The sequence below is a fragment of the Panulirus ornatus genome, chromosome 12 (assembly GCF_036320965.1).
Source record: "Panulirus ornatus isolate Po-2019 chromosome 12, ASM3632096v1, whole genome shotgun sequence".
Classification (NCBI taxonomy): domain Eukaryota; kingdom Metazoa; phylum Arthropoda; class Malacostraca; order Decapoda; family Palinuridae; genus Panulirus; species Panulirus ornatus.
Window position 1 is genome coordinate 20,130,465 of NC_092235.1, and position 25,771 is coordinate 20,156,235.

The following is a 25,771-nucleotide window of genomic DNA, read 5'->3' on the forward strand; positions in this document are numbered from 1 at the left end:
GGGGCCCCATGTCCTGTTCAGTACGAGGAGGGGGTTCTACACTCGTGGGACCCCATGTCTTGTACAGTACGAGGAGGGAGTTCTACACTCGTGGGGCCCCATGTCTTGTATAGTACGAGAAGGGAGTTCTACACTAGTGGGGCCCCATGTCTTGTACAGTACGAGGAGGGAGTTCTACACTCGTGGGGCCCCATGTCTTGTACAGTACGAGGAGGGAGTTCTACACTCGTGGGGCCCCATGTCTTGTACAGTACGAGGAGGGAGTTCTACACTCGTGGGGCTCCCCTCATCTCTTGAACTTTTCTCCATCATAGAACTGTTTAAACTTCTGTATGCTGTTCGCGTTCACAGTTCCCTCGCTTCATTCATCCACAGTTCTAACACTAACGGGGTCACTTCTGTCCATCCTTCTCTAACAAGTTTCACTCCCTCGACTCCTTGTTACGACTCCTGTCAAAGAACTGTTCACTTCCGACGTCGTCAAATTGCCTTAGAAACTTTGAATTTTGCTGATCGATTCTGCTCTTACTTTTCTCTCTTCCGTTATGGTCAGATTTATGGCCTTTGATTGCCCACACAACTCGGCCCTCTCATCCTCCTCCTCCTCCTCTTCTCATAACCTTCTTCTTCTATTTATGTTTCTTGAAGTGAACCTAATGAAATCTAAAATACGTAACCTAATTCAGGTTTAAGTTGTGAAGAGTTTGTGAGGCTTTTTCTCGTCCAAATGTTTAAAAGGTGTTCTGATAACTAACCAGTGGATATCATAGCTTTGTATCAGTTCTTGTGACACTGTATTTTAGCGAGAAGTACTCACTTACCCCTCCTAACGCCTATCTGGACTTTGGTCTTCATGACCTCATGTGTGGGGGCAGTGGCAAACGCTTTCCATCAGTCATAGAAACACACATTCCACCCGTCCGTCGAAAATGAGCTCACTCTCTCGTAGAAGTGGAAAAGATTTGTCACACTTGACGTCTTTTCCCTGAACGCAGTGTTGGCCTTCAGTTATGTAGTATCTCTTTAACAAATAATCATCCATTCGCTTCCTGATGCTCTTTTCCACCGGTTTTGCAGACATAACTTGTCTGATAAAGGTATGTCGTTCGGTGTAATTTCTAGATCTCCATCCTTAAAAGTGGGCACGATTTTTGCCTTTTCCCTTCTCCCAAGGCATTACAACCTTCTCCAACGATATTTTGAACATCTGATTACATATAGAGTCATAAGCCCGTATACCTTATAATGCAGATTAAGACACCTTCAACTACTATATCAAATATGTTCAAAAGATAACGACTAATTCCATGTTCTCCACCCTATTCCATTGACCTTTTTGACTCTGGCAAGTTCGTTTTCGTTCCTCCATCGGCTAAGTCATGTAATACTGGTTCATGTCTCCGGTTCTTCTTACAAATCTGAATTTTCACCTTCAACAACCCATCCAGTTTCAGTGTTCTGCACTTTACGAAACCTGCCATTGATCTAATTCTAAATTTCCTTTATGATTTTGCCCGGATGATAAGAGATGTACATGAGGAACATCCACATTGAGTTCAATTCCCAGATTTCACGTTTTCGCGTCAGTATATAAACTATCTGACTACCGACCAGACAATAGATATAGAAAATACGATACTCTATAGAGCCCAGATGGTTGAAGTCCTTCCGCTATATGACCTATAAGACAAGTGACATTCTCTCAAGTTCAGTTTCAGAGGCGAATCCCTTATGCATAATGGTGTTTAGAGTGAAGTCTCTCATGCACACTTACACTTTAATAGGTTCTGAATCACTGAGGTGCTATTGGATATCAAACAATGATCACTTCATGGATTCTAAGCTTACATGACATGTCCTTAACTCTAGAAATCAAACCCTATATAGAAAAACATAAGCCAATGAATCAGATACATCAGTTAGTTAAAGATATTCTAATTCTGCATATGTTCATACATAGGACACAAAGGATGAAGTAATTGTGAGAGAGCATTCTATAATCGGTAGATGGAAAGGAATACCTGAGTTAAAAAAAAAAAAGAATATATGTATATATATATATATATATATATATATATATATATATATATATATATATATATATATATATAAAGAAATACGAAAAAAGAAAAATTAGAACAAGGGAGGACATCCAGGAGGAAGAGAAAGAAGAACAAAAGGGGAAAAAAGGTAACTAAAATGACCCTCTAAAATGACTTTGGCAGAGACACGAGGACGAGTATCTTTTGATATATATATATGTATATATATATCTTTTTTTTGTTGTTGTCATAGCTCACCTGTAAAGTATCCTTTCTTCCAGACGAAGTCTACATTGCAAGATAAAATAATGAGTGTGATGGCTGCTCGAAGCTAAAGGGTTCAATGAGTTATTAGTTCTCTGACAAGATATAAACAATGAATTGCTCGGAGCTAAAAAAAAGAGGAGGGAGGGAAGTAGAGGCTTCATGGGTTATTTAAGGAGTAATTAATGCCTTACATGATGAGATAAAATGGTTAGTCTAATGGCTATCTAGAACTAGAGGATTTCATTGAGTCATTAGTCTGCCACAAGGTATGGTAATGAGCTGCTCGAAGCTAGAAGGTTCAGTGAGTTGCTCGAAGCTAGAAGGTTCAGTGAGTTGCTCGAAGGTGAAGGTTCAGAAGAAGGGTTCGAGGCTGAAGATTCAGAAGAAGGGTTCGAAGCTAAAGGTTTAGCGAGCTGCTCGAAGCTGAAGGGTCAGAAAAAGGGCTCGAAGTTGAAGATTCAGAAGAAGGGTTGGAAGCTGAAGTATCAGAAGAAGGGTTCGAAGCTGAGGTATCAGAAGAAGGGTTCGAAGGTAAAGGTTTAGCGAGTTGCTCGAGGCTGAAGGGTCAGCAGAAGAGTTCGAAGATCAAGGTTCAGAAGAAGGGCTCGAAGCTGAAGATTCAGAAGAAGGGTTCGAAGCTGAAGATTCAGAAGAAGGGTTCGAAGCTGAAGATTCAGAAGAAGGGTTCGAAGATCAAGGTTCAGAAGAAGGGCTCGAAGCTGAAGATTCAGAAGAAGGGTTCGAAGCTGAAGGTTTAGCGAGTTGCTTGAGGCTGAAGGGTCAGAAGAAGGGTTCGAAGATCAAGGTTCAGAAGAAGGGCTCGAAGCTGAAGATTCAGAAGAAGGGTTCGAAGCTGAAGATTCAGAAGAAGGGTTCGAAGCTGAAGGGTTAGAAGAAGGGCTCGAAATTAAAGATTCAGAAGAACGGCTCGAAGCTGAAGTATCAGAAGAAGGGTTCGAAGCTGAAGTATCAGAAGAAGGGCTCGAAGCTGAAGTATCAGAAGAAGGGTTCGAAGCTGAAGTATCAGAAGAAGGGTTCGAAGCTGAAGTATCAGAAGAAGGGCTCGAAGCTGAAGTATCAGAAGAAGGGCTCGAAGCTGAAGTATCAGAAGAAGGGTTCGAAGCTGAAGTATCAGAAGAAGGGTTCGAAGCTGAAGTATCAGAAGAAGGGTTCGAAGCTGAAGTATCAGAAGAAGGGTTCGAAAGGATTCAGAAGGAATAGTGATTTCAGTGGGATTTATAACTACAGTGGAGAGAGAGAGCTAGATCCAAGTCACACACTGGGACAGAAGGCCCTGCCAGGCACACTGGAGTGAGAGGATTGTCTTTAGAAGAAGAGAAAACAGTGGTCACACTAAGCTAGTGGGAGCTAGTGGGAACACACTAGACCAGCAGGACCCAGTGGTCACACACTAGACCAGCAGGACCCAGTGGTCACACACTAGACCAGCAAGACCCAGTGGTCACACACTAGACCAGCAGACCCAGTGGTCACACACTAGACCAGCAGGACCCAGTGGTCACACACTAGACCAGCAGACCCAGTGGTCACACACTAGACCAGCAGGACCCAGTGGTCACACACTAGACCAGCAGGACCCAATGGTCACACACTAGACCAGCAGGACCCAGTGGTCACACATTAGACCAGCAGGACCCAGTGGTCACACACTAGACCAGCAGACCCAGTGGTCACACACTAGACCAGCAGACCCAGTGGTCACACACTAGACCAGCAGGACCCAGTGGTCACACACTAGACCAGCAGGACCCAGTGGTCACACACTAGACCAGCAGACCCAGTGGTCACACACTAGACCAGCAAGACCCTTACCCACATCTTGACATAACTCAGTCGTCACCTTCTCCACTTCCTGCCACACCCTGTAAGTCACCAAGGAACCAACGCTAAACCGAAGACTGTCAGGAGAGAGAGAGAGAGAGAGAGAGAGAGAGAGAGAGAGAGAGAGAGAGAGAGAGAGAGAGAGAGAGAGAACCTTCTTCATACTGAAGAGATTTTTCAATAGCTAACTTATTCTTACAGTAATAAAGAGTCTGAGAATCTAATATATGTATATATATATATATATATATATATATATATATATATATATATATATATTGGAAAGGATCACAATTTTGCCCGTGATCAAGATATTCCTATGAGTCCACGGGGAAAATGAAACACGAAAAGTTCCCAAGTGCACTTTCGTGTAATAATCACATCATCAGGGGAGACACAAGAGAGAAATATAACAGTCAGTTGATATACATCGAAGAGACGAAGCTAGGACGCCATTTGGTAAACATGTGATTGTCCAAAACATGTTTTGGACAATCACATGTTTACCAAATGGCATCCTAGCTTCGTCTCTTCGTTGTATATCAACTGACTGTTATATTTCTCTCTTGTGTCTCCCCTGATGATGTGATTATTACACGAAAGTGCACTTGGGAACTTTTCGTGTTTCATTTTCCCCGTGGACTCAGAGGAAATATATATATATATATATATATATATATATATATATATATATATATATATATATATATATATATATATATAACAGTACTACTTGTATCCTAAACTGCTCATCTTATGCTAATGGAACGTGAGGCATCAGACATGAGACCAGAAGGCAGAGCAGCTCATTACTGGATGAGGCATATGAGTAAGAATTATGAGTGGTTTGTGAGGTGAGGCTCAGAACACAGTCGCCTCATCACTCACACCCACAAGTCATTCACTTTTAAAAGAATTCATATATATATATATATATATATATATATATATATATATATATATATATATATATATATAGACAGTGAACTATACTTCTGGGTCAGAATTCGAGCTATATACACAGTATATTATACTGGTTATGTACCATGAGAAAAATTCTCGCAATGCGTAATAATAATGATTAAAAAAAAAAAATTAGATATAGAACAGACTATCTCTTCATATCTCTAAAAGCTGTGAAAGCAGAACATGAGACAGAACAATAGTTCTACTGGACAACAGTGCTAGTGTTTTTTTATTCTTTTTTTTTATATATTACAAGTGATAAGCTTAAAAGGGGGTGCGAGAGAGGAACTGTTGGTGTGTGGCTGTATCTACTAGAAGTTCGCACTGGGGTGGCGTGTGCAGCTTGGTGGCAAAAATTTATATATATATATATATATATATATATATATATATATATATATATATATATATATATATATATAAAGAAAAATGAGAGAAGCGTCAAGAAACAAAGTTGGTGATTGGGTGGGGTTGTGGTGCATCGTACCCGTGTTGGGGGTGAGATAGACAGAAAGATAGATAGACAGAAAGAAAAAAAAAGACGCAAATGGAAGCGTACTTGTTTTGGATCACGTCGAACAAAATATATCACTAAATTTCACTGGCAAGGGCTGGTTTTGGCGCTCGACGTGGACATTACATGGATTTTGACAGTGTCAGTGTCACTGTTTGGATAATCCATTTACATGATGATTTGAAGATTCGTCTGTGAATCGAACCCCAACAGAATCTCTTAAGAAGCGCCAATGAAGGTCTTCGAATCTCCTCAAGGAGTTCAGAGACTATTAACGACTCAATCTGGGATGGTGGTCATCTGTCCAATATTCCCATGTGGGATGGAGGGGGGGTGTAGACTTACTGACTTTCCCCTCCCACCTTAATCATCTTCCTTGTCAGTAATGTTTTGATCCCAGGGATTCGATGTCTGCTATACGCTAGCCAGACTCTCCGTGTATTTGGTCGAATGAAAAAAAAAAAGAGATTCGAAACTTTCAAAGTTCGAGACGTTTCGCAACAGCATCGAGACGGGTTCACAAGTACGCTTCATTCGAGTATAGGCTTCGTTCTGGTGTTATTCACCACAGATCTGATCCTTTAAGTTCCGTTTGACACGACTTGACTTCAGTTCTCTTATGTTTTTTTGTGATCTGATGACTTAAGAGAGGCTTTTACACGCAGGAACCAAATCCACGTTCGAACTCTACATCCGCTTCGAAAGCTCGGTTCGATTCATTAGAGAGAACAGTACAGTTATATTTTTCCCCTGCTAATCATTTCCTTATAGATTAGAAAAGCTAAAACGATTGTTTGAAAAGCTAAAACGATTGTTTGATGCTGTTCTTAAAAGTTCTTCGTCCTCCGGCAGTTGGCACAGTCCTTGTTATACACACTGGCTAGTTAGAAACAGCAGCTAGTTAGGTCGCCAGATGACGTACACTTTGTGCATACTATGCAGGACAGATGACTTCTATGTCTACCATGACCCTACTAGTCTAACAGGTGACTACCCAGCTTAAACATCTCCAACAAATCCTGAAGAAGGTGGCCTCTGTAACCACCATCTCTCTTGCCCATCTATATGGAGGGTCGCCTGGTCTTTATTGGTTCGACTTCGTGTCTATCTGACTGTTAGTTCCTCGACTTCAAACTCTTTTGTTTTTGTTTTTATTGTGGACCTGACGGTACGCCTCTCCTATTTTTGAGAAGCAATGTTCCTCAACACCTACATTGATTCTACTCTGAATAGGAGTTCTGATATGTTACGTCTACTTTTTGAGCTTATCAGTAAATTCTATCTGATAGTTCCAGATGTATGAATCTATATTGTTTATCAGTCGTGAGATCCCGGTCAGTGAGGGTATAGTGTTGATCAATACAGCGACTGTGTACTTCGACAGGAAGAGTCGATCGAACTCCATTCATTATTAATCTCATGAACAACCTTGAATCTTTAAGACATTGCCTTTGATGTGTACGAGGTCTCCCTGCTCGTCAAGAACGCTCGCTCCTGTCGAAGAACCACGAGATCCCCTGCTGTTGAGGCAAATAGGAAAACAGGTATGGAAAGTAAGGGAGGAAGTCTATGTGTCTTCAAACTGTCGCAGTTAGCAACTAGGTCAAACAGTGTACCATCTACTTCCGCTAAACACACATCTGCCATCTAGCTACGCTCTGTGTGTGGAGTATATACATATATACATGTATATGTATATATATATATAACAGGCGCAAGGTGCGTGGACTACGGCGTGGATACATTTACAGTAAATCTTGGGGGGAGGGAGATATAGAACCTGGATGGCCTTCACGTCTACACGAGTTGTCTAGACTCCAACAACACTTTGAAAGGTCTCGGGGGGCCAGTCGATGGCTTTGAGCCCCTTCAGTAGGAAACTCTCTTTCCCGACTGATATCTTAGCTACAGACGGCTCAGCAGTGTGTGTGAAGAACATCTAGGCCTTCCCCCCCACCAAGAGATGCTTAAAAGAATACTCAAGAAACCATAACTCCGCCCACAATCATGACATTTAAGCTCTGTGATTGGTCGAAAATCTGAATCGCTTTTGAGGTTTGGGCTGTGTTGGTAACAGGATTAAGTTACCTGTTGGTTTATGTGATCTCCAAGCGAATCGAAACTTATAAAACATTTGGAAAATCAAGTCACTAAATTCGGTTTATCTTACAGCATTTACTGTTGGGAGTCACTGCTGTTTTCTGGGGCTGATCGACTCGACAATATGCATTTATGTTGCTTAAGCAGAACCGTGTTGCTTTCTTATTTTTCTTTATTCATATCTTAAGAGTTCAGAGATTAAGTACTTTTTCATTATATATTTTTTTTGCTGTAAGGCTGTAGGAGTCAACACGATCACACAACAAGGAGGAGAAGGGCATTTACTTTCGCCCATAAATATAATTTTTTTTTAATCATTTCTCGTGACTGTTTATCCCTAACTATTGTCCAGTTCTTCTTGAATCATTTCTCTACATCAATTATATAATGTATAGTTCTCGAGTTTTCGCTGGTCTCGCTATTCTTTTAGAAGGCTTTTGGTTGCCAAAGACAACGATGTCCTCCAAGGGTCAGACTTGATCACCCTGGCTCATTTTTGCGTCCCTCCAGGACTTTCTTCTTGAATTCCAGGCACTTCATTTCGTGCTTGCTGCCGCTCCAGTAGCGTTCATCTCCGTTGCTTCATTCCAGGACTCTAGCTTAGACCCTTTCCAGGTACTTCTTCACTCTGGTGTCCTCTTATAGTTGCTAAAAGGCCGTTCCAGTACCCTCAAGAACCACTTCCCTGTAGCTTCCTTTTTCTCTTCAGGGCTTTACTGTATTCCAGACGGAGGCATGCCAGGCATATGCCACAATATTGAGGGTCATGAGGTCTGGCTCTGGGCACGTAGGTCGAACATCTGACTCTTAGCAGTTGGGTTCCAGACCATAAAGACTTGACTTCCTGGATTCCATTAGATGTTACGAGTCCCAGAGATGGTGACAGGGGTGTGTGGTCTCTGAGTTACCCTCGAGGGTGTGTGTGGTCTCTGAGTTACCCTCGGGGTGTGTGTGGTCTTTGAGTCACCCTTGGGGGTATGTGGTCTTTGAGTCACCCTCGAGGGTATGTGGTCTTTGAGTCACCCTCGACACCTGAAGGTCATGATGATTCAGTTAATGGTTATAACTTGAGGGCGACACAACCTTAACGACCCCTGGTAGTAGTTAATAGGGTCTAAAGACCAAATTACCAATTAACCACGTCCGGTGATGACGTGGTGCGATAGTTGAAGATTACTATCATTGCTAAGACGTTCCATAATGATCATTGATCGTTCTGCAAGGTGAACATATTCTTGAGCAACGATATCTGAACACTGACGAAGTGTTAAGGAAATGTATATAAACATAGACACTTCGGCACAAACTGACGTCTTTCGCTCATGCAACATCAACATGTTTATATCCCTCGAAATGCAGGTTTATGATACGGAAAATGTCTATGACAGCCGACGACAGTTAATGAACTAAGTCGAAAAGACGGGGAATTTATTGCAATAAGCCGATCGCGCGTCACCATCTCATTGTCAACCAATCAAAGACTCCGGTGGGCGTGGCTTAGACGGACACGTGACGGTTCTCGACCAATCAATGTCGTGAAGGGTCGGAGCCAAGGCTTCCAGTGGTTGTGGTGGCCATCATGAGACGCTAACAACTAAAGAAACACTGAACTAAGGTGAACTAAGAGTTTTACAGTGGGATCTAAATGTGCCAGACTCAAGGGTGACGGAAACGCCTCTCACACATCGATGAATATATAAGTAAGAGACGCTGTGTCTCAAAAAAGGGCGCGTATGTGGAGACCCTGGCCAAAGGGCGCCATGCCATGCAAGACCTTAACGTTACTGGTATTCTGGAAGTATTTACTCAGGGATGTGTTCCACAATGGTTCAGTCGCTGTGACACTTTCTGGTGAGAACAGGATTTGAGTGGGTGTGTGGGAGGCTGTGTTAGAGAGCGAGGGGAAGAAGATTCCTTCGTATTGACTTTTATACCTTCGTCTCTCGGTGTATTGAAGGCAAATGTTTTCGAGTTCCCGGAATATGAGGCTTCGAAGCTTTGAACTGAGAATTCAAGTCCCGAAATATGATGCTTCGAAGCTTTGAACTGAGAAGAGTCAGTTAATATACCAGTGAAGCTCGTCAGCAAATGATTTTATGATCATATTGTATTCAATAAACGTAATGTTTATAAAGATATTTTGATCAGTAGACAATAGGAAAATTTCCAATCCATAAATTTTCATACAGGTTTTGAAGCTAATTATTCATGTGTATTGTAGAAGGAACCTTCCAGTCCTCCATGGGGGCATGTGAAGCTGTCTCGACCATAAGGCTCGAACAACCTCAAGTGAAACAGTGAACCTTCTTATTCCATCCCTAAGCTCGACTCATTTCTCTTCCTGAATGAATAATCTTGTGTCTTCCAGATGAATAACGCAAAAGGACACTTGTTTACCTCACTCATTCAAGACCTCAAGGTCGAACAAGACGCCTCATATTGTTCATTTAAGTTTTCGAAACTTATATATTCAAAGCAGTGCGAGGAGAGGCTGGTGGTGGTGTGGGAGGAGGAGGGAGAGAGTGGAGTGAGTGGGGGTGGATGCAAGGGGAGGAGGGAGTGTGGTGGGGTCTGTGAGACGTTTTAGGGGGAGAGTGAAGGGAGTAGGTTGGGGGTTTGGTGAGTGAACGGTGGAGTGAGGGAAGGGAGGGATCTGAGGCTGGCACAACACAAGGACAGCGAGTCAAGAAGAGATAAAGGTGTGAGATTGCTGGCGAAGGGCCTTACCCTGTAGCCGCCCAGGTCGTTCACAATACAAGAGAACGTAGCGTCTCTGCCGACGGGGACAGACACGTTGTTCAGGGGCGCTGCGAAGTCTGGCTGGCCCACCACCCAACCTGTAGAGGAGAACAGATGATGTCTTCAGTACAGTCTACGTAATCTCGATGTCTGAAAATTCTCTCTGATTTTTAACTCCCTAATTTTAAAATCTCAAGATATGGAAACTTAAAACATTGGAAAAATCCAACTTTAAAATCTGAAAATTTCAAAAATTTATGACAGTTAAAAAATGTTGGAAATTTAACGATTGGAAAATCGAAAATTTTTAAAAAATTTAACAAAAAAATTCGACATAATTTATTTTTTTTTTCTAGATATGTAAATCGACCAATATGGATCCTTCGAAGACACAAGGCTCAATGTGGCTCTTGTTATAGCATCGTTAGCGGGGACACTGCTTGACCCAACGCTGCGTGACGTCAGTAGTTAGCTAGCTCACTATTGTTTGTAGGTAGCCTACTATTGTTTGTAGGTAGCCTACTATTGTTTGTAGGTAGCCTACTCTTGTTTGTAGGTAGCCTACTATTGTTTGTAGGTAGCCTACTACTGTTTGTAGGTAGCCTACTATTGTTTGTAGGTAGCCTACTCTTGTTTGTAGGTAGCCTACTCTTGTTTGTAGGTAGCCTACTCTTGTTTGTAGGTAGCCTACTATTGTTTGTAGGTAGCCTACTATTGTCTGTAGGTAGCCTACTATTGTCTGTAGGTAGCCTACTATTGTTTGTAGGTAGCCTACTATTGTTTGTGGGTAGCCTACTATTGTTTGTAGGTTTGTAGGTAGCCTACTATTGTTTGTAGGTAGTCTACTATTATTTGTAGGTAGCCTTCTATTATTTGTAGGTAACACGCTGTTGGTTTGTGGTCAGCTTAGTTTGCCGCTGGCTCACGTTTGTTTGTGGAGTATTCTGTGACGCAGGCAGAGAGAGAGAGAGAGAGAGAGAGAGAGAGAGAGAGAGAGAGAGAGAGAGAGAGAGAGTCAAGTGAGTGAGGGAGCAAGCACGTGCGAAGGTCGAGTATAATGAGCCACTGGTGTACATGAGGTATAAAAAAAGAAGAAAATTGCTGCATTTCTTTTTTTTTCTCTTTACATCAAGTTCGTAAAAGGTTACGCCTCTCTTGCGACCCTTGAGCACGACGGTGTACGACCCTTGAGCACGACGGTGCGCTACCCTTGAGCACGGCGGGTTACGACCCTTGAGCACGACGGTGTACGACCCTTGAGCACGGCGGTGCGCGACCCTTGAGCACGGCGGGTTACGACCCTTGAGCACGACGGTGTACGATCGTTGAGCACGACGGTGTACGACCCTTGAGCACGGCGGTGTGCGACCCTTGAGCACGACGGTGTACGACCCTTGAGCACGACGGTGCACGACCCTTGAGCACGACGGTGCACGACCCTTGAGCACGACGGTGCGCGACCCTTGAGCACGGCGGGTTACGACCCTTGAGCACGACGGTGTACGATCGTTGAGCACGACGGTGTACGACCCTTGAGCACGGCGGTGTGCGACCCTTGAGCACGACGGTGTACGACCCTTGAGCACGACGGTGTACGACCCTTGAGCACGACGGTGCACGACCCTTGAGCACGACGGTGCACGACCCTTGAGCACGACGGTGTACGATCGTTGAGCACGACGGTGTACGACCCTTGAGCACGGCGGTGTGCGACCCTTGAGCACGACGGTGTACGACCCTTGAGCACGACGGTGCACGACCCTTGAGCACGACGGTGCACGACCCTTGAGCACGACGGTGCACGACCCTTGAGCACGACGGTGTACGACCCTTGAGCACGATGGTGTACGACCCTTGAGCACGATGGTGTACGACCCTTGAGCACGACGGTGTACGACCCTTGAGCACGACGGTGTACGACCCTTCAGCACGACGGTACGACCACTGACCACGACGATGCACGACCCTTGAGCACGACGGTACGACCACGACGGGACGACCCTTAGATATGACGACTTGGCCTTTGACCCGAACTCTTCTTGATCCTGCATAAACACATCACCACCCTAACGACCCTCTACCCTCAATAACCTCCCCTCTCCTCTCCTCTCCCCTCTCCCATCCAAGCTCCCCCAACCCCTCGACCACTCCCCAGCGCCTCCCGTAGCTCCCCTCCCCAGGTCCCGTTACCTCCCCAGCTCCACTCAGGTGGACGTGGGAGATAAGAGATGTCCACACCAGCCACCCTCCCGCTTCACCCCACACCACTCACTCTACCCTCCCCAGCCAACCAGTTCCTCCCCTCTACCCACTCCCACGTGACGATTTACTTATGTAATAACTAATGACGCATCATTATCTCTAGTTTATTATCCGCATTTACGTCTTTGTTATTTTCAATAAGTACTTTATTGAGATCCCATATAGAGTTAAACCACATAGGTCCCATGTATTACAATACAGACGTTATGTACGAAAGTCCCATAAAGACGTCCCACACGCAGGTCCCATACACACATCCTCTGCGCAGGTCTATAGCTATACACAGGTCCCATGAAGACTTCCCACACACATATCCCATATATAAGTCCTATATATATATATATATATATATATATATATATATATATATATATATAGAGAGAGAGAGAGAGAGAGAGAGAGAGGTGCTATACAGAGATGCTATGTAGAGGTACTATACACTGGTGCCATACACAGGATCTACACCCAAACAGGGAGTAATTATCATTCTGTATAGCATTTATCTGGCTATAATTTTTTTTTTTTTCTATTCGCATGATTATAAAACAGGATCAATTCTGGTAAATCTTTTCAAGATCCCCATTTTCTTCCACAGTGGGAGAGGTTCCATGAGCCTCCTGGTGAGGTTCGACATGATACCCTCTCTTAGCCAATGCCCTTAATGGATCCGATCTCCTTCGTTTCCTCCAAACAAAATCACCTCCTCCTCCTCTTCCTCTTCTTCTTCCTCCTCCTAATCCCCCTCCTCCTCCTCCTCTTCTTCCTCCTCCTCCTCCTCCCCATCTCGTCCCTAACTATCCCCCGTACACTGGGGCGACACGGCATTAAGCAACCCCTTCTTCCCGATCGCTGTGGGAGCGGCCCACAACGCAACCCGGACTTAATTTTGGACCCATGAGTAACTGTGGCGGTGGGAGATTGTGACTCGTGGCCATGATGGAAAGTCATGATGTTGACTTCATTCACTGAGGGGTGTCTTCCTTCTTTCATTTTCCTTCTGGTCGAAGCACAGTGGCACAACGATCGCTGGATTTCGTAAAGAAACACAGGTGATGTCTGTCAGTAACTCAAGCATTTGTTTGCCTCAGCAAGAGACACACAAGGAATGTTTGTCAGTAACTGCAACACAAACACTCACCATGAACAGTGATAGCAAAACAAGCAGGCTCTCTAGATAACACAGATGGGTATATATATATATGTATTATATACAGCAACACAAATGGTCGTTGTTATCAATAGCAGTAATACGATCATTTATATCGACTACAGCAACACAAATAGCCATCTGGGTCGACTACAGCAACACAAATAGCCATCTGGGTCGACTGCAGCAACACAAAACATCCATCTACATCGACTGCAGCAACACAAACAACTGTTTACATCAATAACAGCAACACGGGAAACTTTCCCTAAATAAATACAATTACCGCATGCACCCGTTTACAATAAACAACAGAAATACAGACTGTTTACACTAACGGCAGCAACAGGAACAATTGTTTACACCATAGACAGCAACACAAGTAGCTGCCTATGCAACCAGTAACAATGCAAACACTGTTTACATCAACGCTAATAACACAAACAACTGTTTACATCAACACCAATAACACAAACAGTTGTTTACATCAACATCAATATTACAAACATTGTTTATATCAACACCAGTAGTACAAACACTGTTTACATCAACACCAGCAATACAAACAGTTGTTTACATCAACATCTGAGACACTTGTCTGCATCACCAGCAGCAACACAAAACACGTCATTCTCAAGAACACAAAAGCAAATGACTTGTGAAACAGTTGAAAGCATTTCAACTTCCTTAGTATAAATGATAAATCAGTTATTAAAGCAAAGTACATTTAAACCATCTACCAAAATCTTGCGAAAATAGAAGATAATTTTGATATTATATAAGAGTTATACGATAAATCATTGTATATATATATATATATATATATATATATATATATATATATATATATATATATATATATATATATATATATATTATAAAGGATTCGATCCTCTGTGAGGGGCATCTTGGGCTTCATAAACAGTTATATTCAAAATAAAGGAAAGATGAAGAGGTTCAGCACCTTCCCGCCCTCATCACATTCCCTATGAATTTTTATTGGCTCCAGATTTCCAGAGATTTACTGCCTCCAGAGGACAAGTGTGTGTGTGTGTGTGTGTGTGTGTGTGTGTGTGTGTGTGCGTGCTGTGAAAGCTAAAGAAAGCTACTGATATTCTGGCTACGAAGGCCAATGAAAGCTACAGTCATCGTGGCTGTGTAAGCTAAAGAAAGCTACCTTATTTTTTTTCACTTTGAGCTCTGAAGGCTACAGGAAGCTACGGTTGTTGAAGCCATGAAGGCTGCCTTTTTTTTTTTTTTAACTCAGGGGCGTCGCCGTCTGGAGTGAAGCCACGAGGGATGAGGAGCCATGAATGACCCATCTTGACGGAAGTGGCTGAAATCCCTCCAGCGGGACAGAGACGAATGCTGGAAAAGGAGTTCCTCTACCGTCAGTAAGACGGAGACGTTCTTTTGCATACTGGAAGAGAGAGGATCCATTCTTTGTATAGTGGAACGTATTCTGGGAAGACCGTTGTTTATTCTGGGAGGCTCTTGTCATTGTCCGCTGGACCACGAGACCACGTCAAGGGATTGGAAAACACACCAGCAGAAGTAGCTGAAGGAGGGAGAGAGACGTGGAGATGAGGTTGGCAACGAAGACGGATTTTGGTTGGCTATTGGACGTACAGGAGGGGGGGAAGAGGGGAGGATTTTGGCCTCGACGCGACGAGTCTGTGCGGGAGATACGAGTGTTGGAGGGTCTGTGGTGGAGGGTTGGAGGAGGAGGAGGCGAGGGAGGAGAGGAACGACAGATTATCTGGTCGTCTTGGGAATAGACAGAACTGATGAAGAGATCCGGACTGACGAAGCTGAGGGGGTTGGATCTGGAAAGGGAGATGATGCCGTGGCCACGGCAGGTGAAAGACGCCTCCAGTCACGACCCACAGATGACATTCCAGACGCTGAGTCCAGGAGACGGAGACGCGACGAAGAGAAGTAAGAAGTGCTCTGAGGAGAATGGAAATCTTATAAGGTCATGGAATGTACTAAGAACGACGAGAACTGGAAGCCATGGCAGACGTGAACATTCCAGGGCTAACAAGAACTGGAAGCCATGGCAGATGTGTACATTCCAGGGCTTACAAGAACTGGAAGCCATGGCTGAAAAGAAAATTCCATAGGCTACAAGAGGTGGAGACCATGCCTTTTAGAAAGCACTAGACAAGAACTGGATGCTATGGTAGGGACACTCCATGGGCTCACGAGAACTGGAAGCTATGACTGAAGAGAACCCTCCAGGTGACACAGGCACTGGAAGCCACTGCTGAAGGCTGTGTCGAAGTTACTAGCAGGAGGAGGAACTGGCAACACAAGACTGCTGGACGGGCGAGGGGAACCAACACCCTAAGAGAGACATAAAGTCAGCCACCGTCCAGTGATGTGGTCCCCCGCGACCGCAATACATAAGACAGGGCCTCCTCCCCCAAGCCTCACACCCACACCCCTGCTCATCTCCATACCACGATAAACTACAGCGGTTAAGCAGGAGCGAAGTGTTGGCCTCGGGGTTGTTTATCTTGGTGAGAGGCAGCGACAGCGGCGGCGCCCCCTCTCCACCTACTGCTCCCCATACGTTGTAGGTCAGTCGAGCTTTTGTAGTCTTGGCTATCAAGCATCGTAGTCATGACTGTTGACTGACGTAGAACTTCGGGTTTGGTTTTGTTTGGTCAATTAGGGTGTCGAACGTCGCCAGCAGAGGCGCTGTACGAAGATGGATACCAAGATGCCATCTGCCGGTTATCGACACAAAATTTGATATTCCAGCTGTCGAATGTTCTTAATGACCTCTGGACTCGTGTGAGGAGCGACGGAAGTAGAAGGAAAGTTAGAGGGAAATCCTCATGAAGGGCAGTGGGCTATAGGTAATTAATACAGTCTGTGTCCTTAACGTAAAAAGTCCGTCTTCGTTTAAAATTCGTTTAAAACTCAGATATTTTTTTTCATCATCTTTCGTTCCTTCTGTTACATACCATACACCACTGGTGTGGGAAAAGCCAGATTGTTCGTCAAGTCTTGAAAGCCAATATCAGAATGTCTCCGTTCAGCGATGGCTCTTACCAATGGGTCGTCTCGGATTCTGTTGGCATATCTGGACCCCAGAAGGACTCCTCCACTGGCTGACCAGGAACCAAAGGAATCCATCTCGCTCTATTGTCGTGGTATTGAGAGCTTTTCTGGTGCCTTCCTCCAGATGATCCCCAGGTCAAAATTCCATTACTGGTGTGTGGTGAAGGTTGTGTGTGTGTGTGTGTGTGTGGGGTGGTGGTGGTGGTTGGCGAGGTGTTGGTGATGCGGGAGGGTTGGGATGGGATGCTGTGAAGCTAGTACTGATCCTGGTGATTGTGTTGGCGAAGTGTTGGTGATGTGGGAGGGTTAAGGACTCTTAGAAGTGGTTGAAGACCTGGTGACTAGTGTTGGTGAGCTGTTGATGGCAGAGACCAGAGGGCTGTGGCCAACTCGTCGAAAATTTTGAAGGACATAGATGTTCAGTACTTGTCCAATTTCCCCCACCAGGATGTACTTCACTTCTGCCGTGAGCGAACGCACGACAGTAATGTGTATAGACACATACAGACGACAAGATAATGAACGCTGCTATGTTCTATGTCCACACATGGGTGCGAAGGTACCCTAACGCCAACATAGACACATCCTAGATACATCAAGTCCATCAACCTTATGGGTTGCAGCGAAGTCTCATCCCATACCTCGCACACTACCTCAGTGAGAGTCGTCAGGCTGTGCGTTTTCGAAGGGGCCATATCCACCTTCCAGTCCCCTCGTCTGTGGCGACGTCCCTACTCGATATACGCGCACGATAACGACTCTGCCGCTCGTGTCAGTGTTGACAGCAGCTCTCCCAACCGTATGACACTCCACCACGCCCTTAGCCGCCCGCCACGTCACCATCAATTGGGGCAAGTGTCCCAGTAGATGAGGAACTAAGCTGGAAGAAACACGGCAGCACCATCATCAGGTCCTCTCCAGCTGTCGTGTGTACATCACCCGTAGACTCAAGACACCTGGACGTCCTACACCTGATCACAAGACACCTGGACGTCCTACACCTGAAGACAAGACACCTGGACGTCCTACACATGAAGACAAGACACCTGGACGTCCTACACCTGGACACAAGACACCTGGACGTCCTACACCTGAAGACAAGACACCTGGACGTCCTACACCTGAACACAAGACACCTGGACGTCCTACACCTGAACACAAGACACCTAAGCCTCATTCCATCGCACGACAGGGGCTACTAAAAGGGGGGGGGGGGGGGAGATAGAATAAACTCCGAATAAGGCATTCAGAATCCTCTTCCGACCCTCAAACACCATCTGAGGTGTTGAGCATAGTATCCATCGTCCTGACTCTCTCCAACAAGCAACTGGACCTTGTCTAACAGTCTGGGTAGAGACTACAGCCACCTCGCCACCGTCACCTCTTGCTACCAGAGATCCCTCGTCTCTAAGTTGCAAGCAGTTCGCCAACGGAGCCACATCGAGTCGATGGACAGCCCCATCTCAACCATTGTGAATAAGAAAAACATCTAATGTTTATATAAAGACTAAACCCCGTCTTTCTAACTCCACGATGTTTATAGTCTGTATTTTTGTCCATATCTTAAGCCTTTTCCCCTCCATTCTGATGTATATTAATCTTTAAGTGAAGATTATCCCGGATTTTTCTTTTTTTAAAGACTGTTCTCAACCTATGTGTAAAATTAGTGGTCATGATCTAGGCTACGATTTTCAAATATTTACGACTGAAATTTAAGGCTGTAAGATGTTTCGACTGCTTGTGTTGTGGTGAGGAAGTGGGAGAAGGGTAGGGGAGTGGAGGGAGAGGGAGAGGAGGGAGAGTGGAGGGAGAGAAGAGAAGATTTAAGAGAAAGGAAGGCATGGATGATCTCCCTTGGGAGTAAATATGATATAATTCATTTTCGTAGGGAACTCATCTCGGGGTTCAGCCTCGCAAGATACATCCAATTTCTAAATTTCATGTTGGACCGAGATGTGTTTGCGTTGAAGATTGCTCTTCAACTTCCCCCAAGTGAACCCAGCTTCACAAGTCTTGTACAAAATCCTCGTGTGGTCAGTCTCCACACACCAACTATCGGAAGCAGCAGCAGCAGCATTGTGTGTGTATCCAAGCCTTGATGTGCTTCCCCCAGTGAACCCAGCTTCTCAAGTCTTGTACAAAATCCTCGTGTGGTCATTTTCCACACATCAACTATCGGAAGCAGCAGCAGCAGCATTGTGTGTGTGTGTGTGTGTGTGTATCCAAGCATTGATGGCGGGGAGGAGGGACGTCGTGTAGGCACCTCGCAAGAACAGTGGCCAGAATGATACCTGTAGAACAGGGAGACGGAAGCAACATGACAGCGTTTTATGATCAGGGCGCTTAAACCCGGCGCTGGGTGGGGCTACAGGGGCAAGTGTCGAACTACGGTCGACAAACTAAGACTTTAGGTAGCCAATAGTATCGAACTATGACCTCGTCCAACCAGGTTGAGAATTTACTTTTTTAAGTCGACTAAAGAAACTCGTAAACGAGCGACGTATATTCTGTGTATTAGCATCAGCGCCGTCTGATCATTGAAGCTTTTGAGTACGGGAAACGAAGCAACGAGACAATGGATCATATGCTTTGGTTCACTGAAGCTTCAGACTCTGTTGGACGAAGCACCGAGATACTGAAGGATCCTCACTGGATCATTGAAACATGCTTGTGCGAATGGGGAAACACTTGAGACCCTGAACCGTATATCTCCTTGGATCTCCGAAGCCTCGAGCTACGCCAAACGAAACACCTGGACACTGAACCGTACGCCTAGGGTTTACGAAGCCTCAGAACATGACGAACGAAGGATCGAGACACTGAAGCACGCCATCCCAAAACATTTTGGCTGGAGTAGATCGAGAGTCTGGCCTGATCATCTGGCCATCCCAAGGGAGAGAAAAGCTGGCTCTCTCTCTCTCTCTCCTCCCTCTCTCTCTCTCTCTCTCTCTCTCTCTCTCTCTCTCTCTCTCTCTCTCCTCCTCGAACACTTTATCTGTTGTACATCTTAGAATCCATGCGTCACCTTGGAAGAAAAAAAGAAAAAAAAAAAGAAGAAAAATAAGGACGAGCAGAACTGCAGTAACTACTATGGCCTTTACAAGTCCCTCTCTGTCCATGGATTTGAAATAGATTTTGAAAGAGTCGGGGCGGGGCAGGGCGTGGCAGGGCGGGGCGTGGCGGGGCGGGGCGCGGCGGGGAAGGGCGTGGGGGCGCGGTGTGGGGCTGTGTCGTTTACCACCACAGGCTACAGACCATCAAGGGCACAGTAGCTGCTACAGAGATTTGATGGGCTGGTCAAGTGGAAAAAAAAATTTAGATTATAGACGATTTCTCCCTAGTGGAGAGAGAGAGAGAGAGAGAGAGAGAGAGAGAAGAGAGAGAGAGAGAGACCTTGTCTACCCCCCCCCTCCCCGAAAAGGCTAAATCTTTTTAAGAAATGACGAAATATATGAAGATATCTCTCCAAGCTACTGGATGTAGCTGCCTCAAAAAAAAAGGCTTAAGCCTTTTTAAAGAAATGATTTGATATATGAGAAGTTCTCTCAAAAAGCCATTGCGTGTAGTTAGCTTGAGATGATTAAACCTTTTTATTCAAGGAATTACGAAATATATGAAGACATTTCTCAAAGCCATTGCGTATAATCAGCCCTCCCCTCCCAAAAAAAGGTAAAGCCTTTTTTTCTTAAGAAATTACGTAGCATATAAGAACTTCTCTCAAAGCCATTGTGTGTTGTTGGCCCCCCAAAAAATTGGTCAAGCCTTTTGAAAGAAATGACCAAAATAAATGACTACATCTCCCAAAGGCAATGGGTATACCTCGTCCCAAAAGGCCGAGAGCCTTTTAGTAAATTACCAAGATAAATGAGGAGATCTCAGGGAGACATTAAGTGTAGCTGTTGGTATTATGAGGAGGTTGGCGGCAAGCAGTGAGGTTATGAGTATATGACGAAGAGAGAGAGAGAGAGAGAGAGAGAGAGAGAGAGAGAGAGAGAGAGAGAGAGAGAGAGTGTGTGTTTTGAGACACCTGTATGAGATCCCATTCTGAGTCCGAGGGTCAATTATGAGTGTCGTGGTAATTAACAAATCGTAATGAGGAAGATAACCTTATGGTACTCATTACTACCCTCTGTGTGTGTGTGGTAGTAGTAGTAGTTGTCGTTAAAGATGTCGTAGTAGTGGTGGTAGTAGTGGTAGTAGTAGTAGTGGTAGTAGTAGTAGTAGTAGCCGTGGTAGTAGTAGTAGTAGTGGTCGTCGTAGGCATATACGTGGTCGTTTCGTGGGGTCGTGGTTCACGGTGGCTTGTGTTGGTCATGAGTGGTCGTTGTGCCCCAGTGTGGTCGTACCTGGTCGCTGGGAGAGGCACTGACCATCGCCCGAGCAGGCAGGGTCGTCGTCCCGGGGGTCGTATTAAGGATTCCCTTAATATAATTCGAGAAATAGAAAAAAGGAACTTCAGCCATGGAGGTAAGCGGGGCGATTACTGAAGATGTGGCAAGAGGGAGTGGGGAGAGGAGGAGCTGGGGAGAGGCGAGGGTGGGGTGAGGAGGAGCTGGGGAGAGGCGAGGGTGGGGTGAGGAGGAGCTGGGGAGAGGCGAGGGTGGGGTGAGGAGGAGCTGGGGAGAGGCGAGGGTGGGGTGAGGAGGAGCTGGGGAGAGGCGAGGGTAGAGGTGGAGCTAGGGAGAGGCGAGGGTGGGGAGAGGAGGAGCTGGGGAGAAGCGAGGGTTTGGGAGAGGAGGAGCTGGGGAGAGGCGAGGGTGGGGAGAGTTGGAGCTGAGGAGAGGACGAGCTGGGGAGAGACGAGGGTAGGGAAAGGGCGAGCTGGGGAGAGGCAAGGGTAGGGAGAGAGAGTGAGCGAGCTGGGGAGAGGCGAGAATGGAGAGAGGTCGTATCAGGGAGAAGCGAGGGTTGGGGAGAGGCCGAGCTGGGGAGAAACGACGGTGGGAGGATGCTGGAGCTGGGGAGGAAGGGAGGAAGACAAGAGGTCTGGGGTGGAGGAGGAGAAGAAGGGAGTCGGTTTTCATTGGAAGACTCAAGATCTATTGAAGATATTTAGCCTTGCATCACTTGTAGTGGAGTCGTGTATATTGATACATCTCAAAAAAAAAGATATTTCGTTTTCCCTTCGTCGGAATTGATGTATGGTAACTAATGACACTATTGGTCGAATTACGACACAATAACTACTGTAACAAGTGAACAGATCGTTCGGTCCAAAACACCCGAGGACTTTTCGACTGTTTGTATCTTGACTTTGACGCGTTTAACGACCCTATGGCATGGATGTGGTTTATCTACCTGTATGGTTTATCTATGGTCACGCCGTGGTTTATCTATGATCACACAGTGATTTATCCGTCTGTATGGTTTATCTATGGCCACACACTGTGGTTTATGATCACACTGTGATTTATCTGTCTGTATGGTTTATCTATGGCCACACACTGTGGTTTATCTATGATCACACTGTAATTTATCTGTCTGTGTGGTTTAACTATAGCCACACTGTGACTATATCTGTCTGTATGGTTTAACTATAGCCACACAGTGGTTTATCCATGATCACACTGGTTTATCTATGGCCACACTGTGGTTTATCCTCGAGCCCCTGACGCTGGTGGTGGCTGGTGTGTGAGTGGGGCACGAGTTTGTGTGTCCATCTTGAGCGTCCGTCTGTGGCCATCAATTTTGCTGACTATGATCTGTTCTGGGCCCTGACCAACACTGTCTACTGCCCAGCTAAAACTTTCATCCTCTAGGATGATAATGACTCACTCATGTGGCTCTTCACGGAGTCAAATATCGCTCCTCATTTCCCCCAATTCTATTACTGAAGGGAGGGATTACGTCGTTTAAGTTTCGAACTCCTTCTAAAGGATTCGATCCTGCTTCGTGTTTTTTCTCTCACCGAGACACGGTGGCCCATCTGGTACGTTGGGTTTGAGACAGACTTTCCTTCTTCAGTTTGTCTCGCACACTGTATCGTATACGAGCGTTGTGATATTCTCTTTCGTAAGTAATTCATTTCTTGGTGGACACCACTGGAACTTCCTTCCAAGCATCCACTACGGTCTCTATAAGAGTTAGAGAGAGAGAGAGAGAGAGAGAGAGAGAGAGAGAGAGAGAGAGAGAGAGAGAGAGAGAGTGGGGCCCCGTAGTCCAGCGGGAGGAGGAGGCCTTCCACCTCTTCGTCTGCGCTGCTCCCTCCTCCTCGTTGTTGTGAGACGTGAGGAAGTTTAGTTCTACACTTCGGAGTTTTATGACGAAGCTTCTGTGAAGCGGGTCGACCCGCGGTTCGAAGCAGGGGTGAACTGCTGTCTGATGGAATCTCGTTTTCATCATCAGCTTCGTCTGAAGCTTCAGTGTACATAAAGTCTCGATTCCAAGATTAATGATCCACCCACTAGAGCTGTTGCGACACGCAGTCTGCACATCACCTCCCCATTGAGTCCATTTCCAATGCAGTGTGGCTTCGAGTGGTGCTTGGGGCATGACCCTTCATCTCCTCCTGTGTGTGTACCTGGCCCCCATCACATACCCCCTAACCCTTATTAGGTGCCTGGAACACCACACTGTCACTGGAACTTAAACCTGGAGGTTGGCATGTCCTAGAGCATCCAGCACCTCTTCGATGGAGGGTCTACGGTCTTCCGCCGATCTGGCCTGTGGTAGCTTCTCTCTACCACAATGAGGCCATGGGTAACCCCAGCAGACCCGTCCACGTCCACATTTCCGTCGCTGTTTAGTTCCACTCCCTCCTGTCACTTTCTCTTCCGTCTCGACAACATCACATTCTTTCTCTATAACCTTTCTGAGGTTGTGATGACCTTCAAAGTGTTGTCCACTCCAACCTTAGGTATATTTACCTTCAGTGATGTGAGACTTATCGACCCGTATCTTCTTTCTCCCACAGCATCGCTTCGCCAACCGTACCAGACTTTGAGTACTGGATATTAGCGTTCGAATCAGTTGGTTCGAAACAGTCGGTTCGAAACGGTTCGAATTAGCCATTTCGGAACAGTCGCTTCGAAACGGTTCGAATTAGTCATTTCGGAACAGTCGGTTTGAATCCATCGGTTCGAATCAGTCTGTTCGAATCGGGTAGTGGTGTAGGAGATGCCATCTCGGGGCCCAGCCGGTTGGTATCAAGGGTAAACAAATCTTGACTATTGGTCATCGTCTGATACATAAATGATCGTTCACGCCTTCGTCCTCCTCATTGGCAGTGACGCCACTGGGGTTGTTACAGCGTCAGAGATCTTGCTACAGGCCACAAGAGTTTTGTAATGTCTGTAACACTTCCACTGTATAGTATTAGCCAAATGGCTGCCTTCAGCCAGTAAACGGTTACATATTTATTAGTGTAGTTTGTCTAATGCAGAGGCCACGTAATGCGAGAGCTGTAGAAGTGTGATTTCGTGGTTACGAAAGAAGTATGTGGTTCGTGTTGTTACGATTGTGCGTCTCGGTGAAGGAGGCCACATCGAAGGTATATTAGTCTTGTGGCTAGAAACTACAGTTGTGCTCTTTACGTGTCCCTGTGGAGGGAGATGTCTTTTGTGTTTAGCAAAGACGGCACGGATAACTGAGGCCCTAATATATATATATATATATATATATATATATATATATATATATATATATATATATATATATATATATATATTTATTTGACTTAATGGACGTCTCCCGCTTCAGCGAGGTAGCGCAAGGAAACAGACGAAGAATGGCCCAACCCACCCATATACACATGTATATACATTATGCCCACACACGCACATATACATACATATACATTTTAATGTATATTTACACAGACATATACATATATATACACATATACGTATTCATACTTAATGCCCTCATCCATTCTCGTCGCCACCCCGTCACACATGGAATAGCATCCCTTAGGCATGAGCCAGGTACCCAGTTTATCGCCCAGCCCCCTAAGGGTGGATGAAGACCTAGACTGACTGTGGACCGACTGCCGCATCCAGGATTCGAACCCTTACCCTCGACCCTGGCGCGCGGCGACCCGTGAATGGGACACGTTCAACCGCGCCACCACAGAGGTCTATTGAACCCTCCCCCCCCCTCTACCACAATCACCACCACTGAGTACGAAGGCACAGACCACCACAATCACCACCACACAAATACCGACCATCTCTCTCACGACCTGTCGTGCATAAACGACCACACCCCCCCCCCCTCTCCCTCTCCCCAATTACCCCTAATCACCCATTCCTATAACTACCTCCACCCCCCCCCCTCCACCACCACCTCCTTCTCTGATTCCTATAATGAAATATAGCCTCCCACTATATAATTGTCCCTCCCCGCCTTTGCCCCCTCCCCCATTTTCTATAATGACGAAGTGTGTTGTCTTAATCGCTAAGCCATATTGATTCTCAGGCCAGAGCAGATGAAGTTAATGATATTGTCATTTCCCCTGGTAGACCAAGCCGATCATCTCCATATTATGAGTGTCGGTAGGAGAGAGAGAGAGAGAGAGAGAGAGAGAGAGAGAGAGAGAGGGGGGGGGGAGACAGTGCTCAAGGGTCGTACCGCCGTGCTCAAGGGTCGTATACCGTCGTGCTCAAGGGTCGTACCGCCGTGCTCAAGGGTCGTATACCGTCGTGTTCAAGGGTTGTACCGCCGTGCTCAAGGGTCGTACCGCCGTGCTCAAGGGTCGTACCGTCGTGCTCGTACCGTCGTGCTAAAGGGTCGTACACCGTCATGCTCAAGGGTCGTACCGTCGTGCTCAAGGGTCGTACCGTCGTGCTCAAGGGTCGTACCGTTGTGCTCAATGGTCGTACCGTT

General features: G+C 45.7%; 2 protein-coding genes across 5 annotated transcripts in view; one reads left to right on the plus strand and one right to left on the minus strand.

The window, feature by feature from the left end:
• The window catches only part of LOC139751831 (lachesin-like), a 193,365-nt gene that overhangs the window by 27,799 nt on the left and 139,795 nt on the right, over window positions 1-25,771 (minus strand). For 3 of the 4 annotated variants that reach the window (XM_071667455.1, XM_071667452.1, XM_071667453.1), the window contains 2 exons: window positions 10,459-10,568; window positions 2,301-2,330 (listed from right to left, as the gene is read on the minus strand). In XM_071667455.1, coding sequence (XP_071523556.1) covers window positions 2,301-2,330; window positions 10,459-10,568 — 140 coding nt within the window. The remainder of the gene's footprint in view (window positions 1-2,300; window positions 2,331-10,458; window positions 10,569-25,771) is intronic. The other variant, XM_071667454.1, reaches the window with a different exon arrangement.
• LOC139751766 (uncharacterized) lies at window positions 2,351-4,648 on the plus strand. The gene is made up of 4 exons (XM_071667310.1): window positions 2,351-2,356; window positions 2,589-2,778; window positions 2,873-3,171; window positions 3,202-4,648. The coding sequence occupies exons 1-4, from the start codon at window positions 2,351-2,353 to the stop codon at window positions 3,622-3,624; spliced, it is 918 nt and encodes a 305-aa protein (XP_071523411.1). The 3' UTR covers window positions 3,625-4,648.

Coding starts and splice junctions, on each gene's coding strand:
- LOC139751766 (XM_071667310.1), top strand. Junction 2,779..2,872: donor GTTGAAGATTCAGAAGAAGG/GTTGGAAGCTGA, acceptor TCGAGGCTGAAG/GGTCAGCAGAAGAGTTCGAA. Junction 3,172..3,201: donor AGGGTTCGAAGCTGAAGATT/CAGAAGAAGGGT, acceptor CTGAAGGGTTAG/AAGAAGGGCTCGAAATTAAA.